We start from the raw sequence: 10,648 nt of genomic DNA, 5'->3' as shown, positions 1-10,648 counted from the left end.
GGACAAAGCAAAAAAGATTAAAGCAAGCATTCTTTGCCAGTGGAAGCAAACATGTCTTTGCTCATTGCTCAACCAAAAGCTCGTAGAGAAGATCAACATACCCTCACTACAGTTTCTTAAAGCTATTTGTCTGGTCTGGTGATCAGAAAAATTACAAACCAGGTGTGTAATACTATACTGCAAAATAAATAATACAAACGGCGGCCGCTAGAGGGCAGTGATGTCAGCTAAAAGACGTGGAAGTTAGAATAATTTCACTTTCATTTCTCGGTCACAAATGTCTAATCGGTGGAATTATGTGTGGCCAAGAAATGAAGGCGCGTTCAAGGCTTCTGGCAGCACCAAGGAGAGAGGTGGTCTGGGAACCCCCTCTGCTCAGCACCGTGATGGGCGGCAGGCTGAAGGGAACCCCTCAGAGGTAAGGGCAGGGTGGAGGAGGGGTAATGCGACTCGATTTAAATTTGATATACCGCTGACGTTCTGCTTGCTGGGAGGTTTATTTGATCCTGCACTAATTACTAATTGTATTCCACACATGGCATTCCCTCAAAATGTGACATTTATTATCAATGCACTCTGTGCTGCGGCAAATCAGACTTTTGAACGAGAACTTCTTTTTTCATCCGCCCTAAAAAGCACTTCCGGGTACATCCGCCACTCCTGGTAACTCTCCGCGTTCGCCGCTGACTAGGGGGGGGGCTGAATCCCAGGTGAGGTGAGGGGCCAGTTTTATAGCAGCCAGGTGCCCCAGGTATGTGTGACCCCTGCTAGTCCTGGCTGTTAGGAAGCAGCATCTTAAATGCTGGGATTTTAAGCGTGAACTACGCGCAAAACTACAGGTCCCAGAATGCAAATGGTGTTACTTTATAAAATCCGGGGTTGTCTGAGGGTTTCACTTCCGGACGGTACGGGTTCTCTCAGTGGCAGTCATTGCGCAGTACCGTCCTGTTTTCCTCGGAACATGATGATTGCATTTCTACCCTCCTCATTATAACTATAACAAGCATTTGTAATGCAAACGGTCTCGCATTAGTGAAAGATGAATATATGATGATACAACGAATTCCGTAGAGCTATAGGTGGTGCAAATTACACTGTTTTTGTTTTAAAATCAGCGATTATTTGGCCTTTGTAAAGAGCTAGGAAGGAAAGGAAACATTGGAAAGCAGAGGTGGTACCAGTAGTGCTGTAAAAAAAAGAGGAAAGATGGATTTTGTTCACATGCCAAGTGCCCGGTTAGCACTGCACTTACAGCACTGCACGACTAAATAGGAAGATACACACGGGCGAGCACCTACCGAATATTGTATTCATTCTATTTTGTTAGTAACTTTGTAGAATATAAATGCCTTTTTTATGTATATGTAAGCTTTTCACGGGCTTTTTGGAATGTGCAGGCGGTAAGAGGAGATTTGAATGGATAACGACAAAGGGGTCAGAAAGGGAGTTGGAGGCGGGCAGAGAGAGTTTCAGAGACAGCAATATAGGAAAAGCAACCTGCGGGGTACCCTGTGGCAAAAAAAGAAGAAAAACAAACAGAAAGTGAATGGGAGGTCCGGTGGGGAATGTAACTAAGGAATGGGTGAGGCAGGGTTGGATTGGGATAGAAAAAAAACTGGGCCTATATTTGCGGATTGCCTTTCCGCAAAACACTGCTTCTGCCAAGTTTTGTGAAAAGAAAGGAATTTTGCTTCGATAAAACAATGCACATATTTGTTCACACTGCTGAGCCACACATGAATGCAAGTGAGACCACTTCTGCTCAGGCACATTCCTCGCTCATTGAGCATACATTATTGGGCTGGCCCAGCGAGAGAAAGGGAGTGACATCTCTACCTATCTGCCTCTAGAAAGGCCACTCAGGGACCCACTGGGCCACTTTCGGCATCCTAACCTCACAGACAGCCCCCAGGCTACCCAAAAAAGCAACCCACAGCTGAAACTTGGTTACCGGCCCTTTGGCCATTTCCGGAGTGCCCGCCTTACCAATCCCTCCCTTCTGTGAGGGGAAGGGACAGTCGGGGTGCGCCGCGAGGCAGCCAGGATCCGTGAAGAGATGTGGCTTGAAGGTAGTACCGAAATTGTGGCAGCCGGAAAATGCATTGTCCTGAGGCATGTCCATCACTAACACTGCGTAAGGGAAGCAACTCGGCTTATAGCCATTATCCTGCACAAACATGCGCTGAGAGCACAAAATAAATTGAAGAAGGTTGAAGATCAGAAGAAAATGAGCACGCGCTCAATAGAGACCCTTTTAATATATCGCATGCGTAAAACCTATAGCTTTAATGTTGAAGTAAGTAACATGATATGAAAAATAAACTAATCATTTTCGAATGTTTTTGATGTTAGCTTTTATACTACAGCACATCACTGATATGGGGCACTGTTGTTAAAGGGTGCACTGAGTTAGTAATAATTTATTTGATCAATAGTGATTATTCACATATTGAACAATTCACCTCGTACATTTAAAACATTTTTTAAAAAGCTGTAATATTCCATGGTAAAAACTTTGTGATTCTAAACACCATTAGACAGTGAACTATATAATATTTGTGTGTTTAAAATTCATTAAGACCTTCTAAAACAATAAAAAAATGATTATTTAGAATACTCCAAAGGAAGCATCAAGTTAGTTCGGGGGCATCAGTATTTGTAGTATACCACTGATTTAGATTGTTTGTTCATATAACCAAGCAGATAACTCATGTCTTAGACCTAAGCCACCAAACATACAAGTATCTGGATAGTGTAAACCCGAGCCACCAAGTTGTGTCAGATCTAAACACACATAATGCATCTGCAGAGCGAGTAAATGACAATAATCAATAAGCAGGAATAATCCATCTTTTTCTACTGTGTACATAGTGGGGCAAATACACATAAAGTGTTCTAAGGATTCAGAACTTAACACACACTCCGGCACAGTGGGGTTACAATAGCATTTGCCCAGCTGCTTTTCAATGTGCTCAGGGGAAGGGCCCCAGTTCTGAATTGTATGTAAGGTGCTTGTGCCCAAGATGGTTCAACTTCATTCATATAATTATCAAACTGAAAACAATATTTACATTCTAAAAATCTGCTAGTTAACCCCTTGCGTGCTGATGACGGCTCCCGTCCGTCATGCGTCACAGTGCTCGTGTGCTGATGACGGCCGGGAGCCGTCATGACCACGCCTGCGATCGGAATGTCCAGCACAGGAGCGGAATTCCGGCCACGGGCAAGGGGTTAAAGTGCATGGTGCCATGGGATTAGTACATGAGAACTCAATGTAGTCCCAGTATATTTTTTTTGAGCTGGCGAAATATTTTCTGGGTCATGGTCTTTGGGTCATTCCCACACGGTCCCCAACCCCAATTGAAGAGCCACTGCTTGACCTTTCTAAACCAACCCAGGTGCCCGGCCTAGTGTTTCAAGGATTAATATTTGTTTGGGATCTGGGAGTCTCACGCAATACACAAGAGCCTTCAGGACAGCAGAATGAGTGATAGACCTAAGGCCAAGAATAAGGAGTATCGGTGGTAATGGTGTGTTAGTTGGTAGTGTTAGTATTGATCTTAAAAATTTGTTTTCGGCAACCTCTAATTGACATAGTTGTTCCAAACCCCATAATTGAGCACCACAGAGGGCTGCACCCAACCAATAGTTTGATTTGTTTTACTATGGTCCTATCCACATGCTGAAGTGTGAGGGTGCTCTTCTGAATCTGGGATGACCATACCAAGTTACTAGCAGTTCTAACTCCTAAGTAATCCAAAACCTTGACCTGTTGTAAGTGGTTTGAGCCCAGCCTTAATTTCCCCTTGAAGGCCTTATGAGGATTAAAATTCATGAACTTTGTTTCAGAACAATTCATTTCAAGGCCCGGTCCTCACAGATTGAAGCAAGCCTATTTAAAACATTCTGTATGCCCATTGGGGTTTTCGAGATTAGTAACTTGTCATCTACAACTAAAAGAGAAGCAACAAGTTTTCCAGCAAGGTTTGGAGCATCACCTCCACAAATATAATTCATTAATAAGCCCATTCATGTATAGAGTAAACAGGGTTGGGACCAGAACACAGCCCTGTCACACCCTTTTTGAGACCGTTATTTTGTTAGTTAAGTCTCCACCGGGGTTCCATCTATCTTTGGCATAGTTACCTTGGTGCAGACACACCAAAAGTTGGAGCAAGCCACTAGGTAGCCCAAGATCCCTAAGAGCAGCCCATAGCTTGGTATGATAGAGTTGAATGCTGATTTAAGGTAAAAAAACATGACGTCCCTTCTTGATCGTGACTTCCTCCCAGATAAGCATAATGAATCGGAACACCTGGTCCAGAGGTCTTGTATGAGCCCTAAAGACAGCCTGCAAATGAGAGAATACTAATGTCTTCCATCCAACACTGAAGATGTACCAGGATAATTTTAGTGAAGCTTTTCTGGCTAACATCTATAAGGCTAATAGGCCTCTAGTTGGAGGGATCCCCCTTTTCCCCTTCCTTGAATATGTAAATTATAATTGCACCCTTCCAGGTCTCGGGGATATCCTCTCCCTGTGTTACGGAATTGAAGACTAAGTGTAGTAAAGGGCCCCATATGTAAGGCTCGGTACGAAATAAATCTCCCGATATTCTACTCAGCCTATGGCGCTTTCCCAGACTGACAGGTGCAAATAGCATTCATGGTTTTCTCTCAGATGAACCAAACTGTGGCCCCCTACAGCTGGCTCCAAAGGGCAATACCTCCCAACCAATGCATTCTCAGACTCAAACTCCCTGTTCAGAATATAAATTCTGAAAGTGGTCTTCCCAGAAATGGGGCTGTATGTAGAAATCCTCTTCTTTGACCAGTTGTGTTGCCCCTTTGGAGAGTAAATGCCAAAATAACAGGCAATACTTCAGCCTGGAAGCCTCTCCTAGGGAGTATCAGTTCTCTACCTCCCAGTTTCTTTTTACCTTGTCCTGCTTCTTCTTGTAGACTCTCCTTCATTGTATAATTTCCCTCCTGTTTCCCTTTTTTAGGTTTCGCCTGAGCCAGCGCACATGCACTACTTTGCAAGGCATTTAGTAGGGGCTTTTAAACTCTAAATACACGCTTGTGCATGTGCTTTTTATTTTATCACCCGCTATTGGGCTTTGCATGCGTCTTTCTAAGAAAGACAGCACACAATTGCCCCAACGCGGGTGCATGTTCCGCCTTCTCCGTCCCCTGGCCTATGGTGCATTGGAGCGAGCAGCAGCACCATCTGTTTCCAATTAAGCGTTAATTGAAAACAGATGGCGGTCGCGCTGGCCCTGGTGAGCTGCATTCCGGGCTTGTTATATATAGCAATGGCTGTAACGGCGTCTAAGTTGATTTACGTTAGACACTAAGTACATAAATATAGCTTATATTGCTCTCTGTCTCATAAGCTCCAGCTTATTTATAGCGTGTTCTGTTTGTTTTCACACTGTTTTAAACTCAGTGTATGCGTGCAGCTAGCAAATACAGTGCACGTTTTGCCTTTTTATCTTTTTGTTACTGTTTGTTTAAATACTGTGTATGCGTGAAGCTGGAGCATTTCTTTCTGTGTAATAACTTTTAATATAGTCTGCAAGTTTTTCTTGGGCACGGGCAGCTATTAACAATAATACCCATCCCATATTGTTACTTGATTGTTTTGCAGGCTAAACTTTTCTTTCAACAAATACAGACTCAATTTACCCAGTTCAAACCCCTGCAGACCTTTCGTCTTAGCCAATCTTATCGCTTAATAATAAAATATGCATGCATTAACACCTTTACAAACATCGCAACAAACGTCAGCAACGTCTCCCACTTTTCCAGACTTCTTGGCGTGTACGCACACTTCTTTCTTTTAGCAAGAAGGTGACTACGTATTTCTAAGCGCTTTAACTGAAGTTTATAAATTACCTTCACAATGGCGTTTTTGCCCACCTGACCCCACTATTATCCCCCAAAAATATCTGTATTAAGTGGTGCTTTTTTTACTTTAGCGTCCGAGTGTCTGCCACATGTAGACTTTTTACTATGTTTAACATTTTTACACAAGAAACATATTTTGTTACCTGCAGCTGACCTTTAGTTATTTGTGATTATGAGGAACTAAACATTGCCACATAATTTCTGTCATATGCACACTTTTCGCTTTTTGAAACACGGGGTGTAAGCTTTTGAAAGAGCTTGCACACATGTAGCCTTATTTATGCTTTTATTTTCGGACCCACTGTTAATCTATCTGTATTAAGTGGTGCTGTTTTTTTACTTTACGTCCGGGTGTCTGCCACATGTAGACTTTTTACTATGTTTAATTTTTTTACACAAGAAACATATTTTGTTACCTGCAGCTGACCTTTAGTTGTTTGCGAAAATGAGGAACTAAACTTTTCCACAGATTTTGTCATACGCACCCTTTTCGCTTTTTGAAACAAGGTGCGTAAGCTTTTGAAAGAGCTTGCACTCGTGTAGCCTTATTTATACTTTTATTTTTTCCCTCGCTATTATTTACATAAAGTATAGCCCTGCGGCCACAGCAGCTAACTCTGTAGCACAAGGCTCTCGGTTCGATTCCTGGTGCAAGCAGCGGGTCATCCTAGCACTATCTTATTAAAAGCAAAATAGCTTGCTTAATACTTCCTATAGCCCCTAGGGATCATGTTAATTTCAATGTTTTTCTCCTCCTCTGTCATTTTCATACGTTTTTTTCCAACAGTTTTCTATTTTGTTTAAGTCCATTTTTATTTCTTTCCGCTTTTTTTGTTGACCTCACCCTACTTCTATATTCCAAATTTCCTTATTTCTTATTGTTGCGTTTATAGTGTAGTTTTCAACCTTATTGTGCAATGTATAGCTGGATTAACAGTTGGCCCCAAAACATATCTGAAACTAATTCTAAAAACGTCCATAACGTAATGTTATTGGAGATAAAGGCTAGTTTAATTACAAGTGGGGCACTAGAACGACTGGGGGCCCTGAGGGAGGGGGTAGTATTGCTCCGAATTGCTATCGTTTATATTTTTTACTGTTGTGTTCATGGTGCAGTCTTCAACTTTACTCTGCAATGTATAGCTAGATTAACAGCGGCTCCAAAACAGGGCTGAAAGCAATCCCAAAACAAGCATTGGCATAGCCAATAGGTCTCGGCTTTGGGATCTTATAAGTGTTTAGCCATGCACAGTTGATGTTGTTGCACCAAGAATATCGTGCTGAATAACTAAACACTTATAAGGTCCCAAAGGCGAGACCTATTGGCTATGCCAATGCTTGTTACTTCTGCACTAAGCTCTATTCTAGCTTGTCTACATTCCTCATTATACCAGAGTGCAGCATTACATCTACTTATATCTGTTTTACATTGTCTATTGAAGTGGCACTTTAGTCTGCTTATTAAGAGAGAAACTAGCCATGATGCTTTCATTAGTTAGGTTAGAATTCCCCAAATCAGTAAATGTCTGTACCACCTCAATATAAATACCAGAAAGCGACTTCTAATCAGCGACCACTTTGGGCCATTTAATTCTTGTGTTGTTATTGGTAGTAACAACAGGGGCAGACAATGAATTATTCAATGAGGTTATGATTGGGATACCAACCAACCTCAGGACCAGTGCGTTCTAGTCACTGTCAAGGTGGTTTAAGACAGCCTTATTATAAACATTAGGCCAGAGGTTCTGGTCCACCATGATAAAATCGATCCTGCTCTTAGCATTTCCCCTTTTAAAGGTAATATTTCCTTCAAGGTCGGAGGGTGTCCGCCTATTACAAGCGCCCACTCTGCAGGGAAGTGTGAATGACAGGACTTGTTGGCCAACCTTTGTGCATCTTTTAATTGGCAGTATCTGTAATCGTTTGGTTCCTCTAGCTAACTCTTCCTCCTGTACTATTTCCTGAACAAAATTTATAGGTTTGTATGTTGTATTAAAATTCCCAGCCACTAGGAGATAGTGCTCTTTTCTTGAGCTATCCACAAAGCTGTATAGTGTTGCTATTCTGTCTGAGGCCTTATGATGACTACTAAAACGGTTATATACGTTTATTAGTCTTATAATAAAAATCCCTTTAGCGGGTGCCAAGTATATTCCCACTATGTCCTGTGAGCCTATTTCAAGACTATTTTGCATGCCTAGCTAGTCTGGATCCAAATTAACAAGCCTCCAGAGGACCTACCTGAGGGCGAGGGTCTAGCTTCAACACTAAATGTGACAGACCCCACCCTATGGATTTGCTCAGTTGCCCAGGTTTTTTGGAACATGCAGATGTGGCTACTATCCACCATCTTGCTGCATTCCGGGTAATTTAAATTGGGCCTTAATTCAGCAACATTCCTCGAAATAATTTTGGCATTTTGGTCTTCATTTATACTTCCCAGAGATGGATATCCAGCTATTGGGTTGACTTTACTTAGGGCTGGGTCAAGCATATCATGCACATGCGGGGTAACTGTGCTTTGAATCTTATTTTCTATTGCACTCCTGTTATATATAGTGTCCCCCAAAGAATGGCCAATTGAGATCATGGCAAAAGTTACCACAGATTTTGCATTGCCCGGTTTAAGTCAATCTGGGGGATCAAGTTTGGTAAGGGCTTGAAGTCTATTACTAGTTTATAATGCAAATTGTTCATTGTCCCTCTGTTTTTTTTTTCTTTCTTTTCTTTTCGTTTTTGTTTTAATCGACAATTTACAACTTCAGATTTCTACTTCCTAGACACCCCCCCTTTGGGTCCAAGGTTACTAAAAATTGAAAACAAAAAAAAGGCAATATTTACATATGAATACACAATTACATTTTCAAAGTACGTAGTCAAATATCCCATCGTTATACATCAGCCAAAACCAAACGATATAGCTTAGAAAGAAAAGAGGGTGCCTAAGAGCGAGTCAAATCTAATAAAATGATAACAGTACTGGGTGGGAAAGATTCAGGATAGATCGTGAAGAAAGGATTGGGGAAGAAAGGAGGAGTAAGGAGAAGAAAGAGAAAACAGAAAAAAAGGGGAGAGGGAGAAGGAAAAGAGGGGTAGAGAATAGCTATAGGGCCCCCTGACCCTTCTGGGCTTAGGTGTTCATAGTTTTCAGGCAGTTAGCCATAGACCCCGAGACCATCAATCCCCTTTGCTTTCCCCTTAGTCCTTTCTTGGCAAAGATAACCTGCTCCAGCCTGAATGTAGCCAATAATCTTGCTTGCCACTGCCCAAAAGATGGGGGATGCAGATCTTTCCAATAAGAGGCGATGCATATCCGAAGAATAGCCATTGCTACGAAAATCAATGCGCCTCCAGTCTTTGGATCTAAATGGTCGTATAGCCCTAGCAAGATAGTACAAGAAGTAAGTTGAATATTAGAGGACAATATTTTACTCAGAAATGTTTGTACTTCTTGTATTAGTGGGTGAAGATTGGGGCAGGTGGCAAACATGTGTACTGCATCCGCATTGTATACTGTACATCGCGGGCAGTTTGTCCCGGGGCCTGACGTCCATTTAGCAACTCTGGAAGGTGTTATATACAGGAAAAAAGCAGTCTTAAAAAACTGCGCTTGCAGTTTAGATGATAAAAGACAGATTTGGGCTTGGCCTAAGGCGGAGCAGAAAGTATTTGGTGGGACATTCAGCTTGAGCTGCCATTTAGAGTCGATTTTATTCAAGTCATCTGGCCGCTGTTCATTCAAAAAAGAGTAAATGCTTCCTAACCTTGGAAGATTAGGGATAACCAGTTTATCAATTAATCTAACGTGATTAAAGCCAGCAGACCCCCCTGGTTTATGCCTTAAGTACCTTGCAATAGCCTGATACTGAAAAATGTGGTTATTACTCACTTTATAGCAGACTTGTACTTCTTGAAATGAGCGGAGTTGACCAGAGTTAAAGAAATCCCCTAGTTTGCTAATCTCTGTTGTATACCATTGTGGTATATATGTATTTTGAAAAATCAATGGCAATGTGTCATTATACCTGATAGGGGTATAGTAGTTTAGTTTAGATATCCTGAATACCTTGCGAATGTTGTTAAAAACCTGGAAGGCACTTAGCATAGTCTTAAATCGGACTCGCTTAAAGTAGCTGAGTTCGAGTTGACGCCAGAGGCATCCCTTTACTTTCTCTCCCAGAAGCAGAAGATATGGGGAGGGCAGACCTGAGGGGCTTATGGCGCGATCTTCAAACAACAATTCACGAGAGTGTTGTAATGCCGCAGCCCTGTAATACAATTTTAAGTTAGGGAGAGCTCAGCCTCCCCTCTCTAGGGGAAGGCAGAGAAGATTAAACGCTCTCCTTGGCTGCGTATATGCTCATATGAACCGAGAAAAGATTTGCTCAAATACGGCTAATGAGTGATTATTAAATATGAGTGGGATTGTTCGGAAAAAGTAAAGGAGCTTAGGAAAATATGACATCTTTAAAACATTACATCTTCCTACTATGGTTAAATGGAGATTGTCGATTTCACGGAGTGACTTCTCCATTGTGATGGCGAGGGGGGTCAAGTTTTCTGCAACTAATGTATCCAAGTCAGAAACTATATTGACTGCTAAATATTTTGCCTTTTCAACTATCCTGTTATCTGCCCGGCTTATGTGCCGATTTACAACTACCTGTGTTTTTGAGTTGTTCAGGGAAAAGCCAGAGATTAAACCAAATTCCTTTGCTTCCGATTCTAAGGGCTCTAA

The 10,648-nt window shown here is 41.9% G+C and overlaps 1 protein-coding gene across 3 annotated transcripts in view; it reads left to right on the top strand.

The window, feature by feature from the left end:
• The first annotated feature begins 244 nt into the window (after window positions 1–244).
• The window catches only part of LOC144763925 (uncharacterized), a 139,984-nt gene continuing 129,580 nt past the window's right edge, over window positions 245–10,648 (top strand). For 2 of the 3 annotated variants that reach the window (XM_078649966.1, XM_078649965.1), the window contains exon 1: window positions 245–418. In XM_078649966.1, coding sequence (XP_078506092.1) covers window positions 278–418 — 141 coding nt within the window. In that variant the 5' untranslated portion in view covers window positions 245–277. Of the gene's footprint in view, window positions 419–999; window positions 2,297–10,648 lie in introns of those variants that run through there. The other variant, XM_078649967.1, reaches the window with a different exon arrangement.

The sequence above is a fragment of the Lissotriton helveticus genome, chromosome 6 (genome assembly GCF_964261635.1).
Source record: "Lissotriton helveticus chromosome 6, aLisHel1.1, whole genome shotgun sequence".
In the NCBI taxonomy this organism is placed as follows: Eukaryota; Metazoa; Chordata; class Amphibia; order Caudata; family Salamandridae; genus Lissotriton; species Lissotriton helveticus.
The sequence above is the reverse complement of the archived record's forward strand: the minus strand, read 5'-3'. Positions and strand labels throughout refer to the sequence as shown.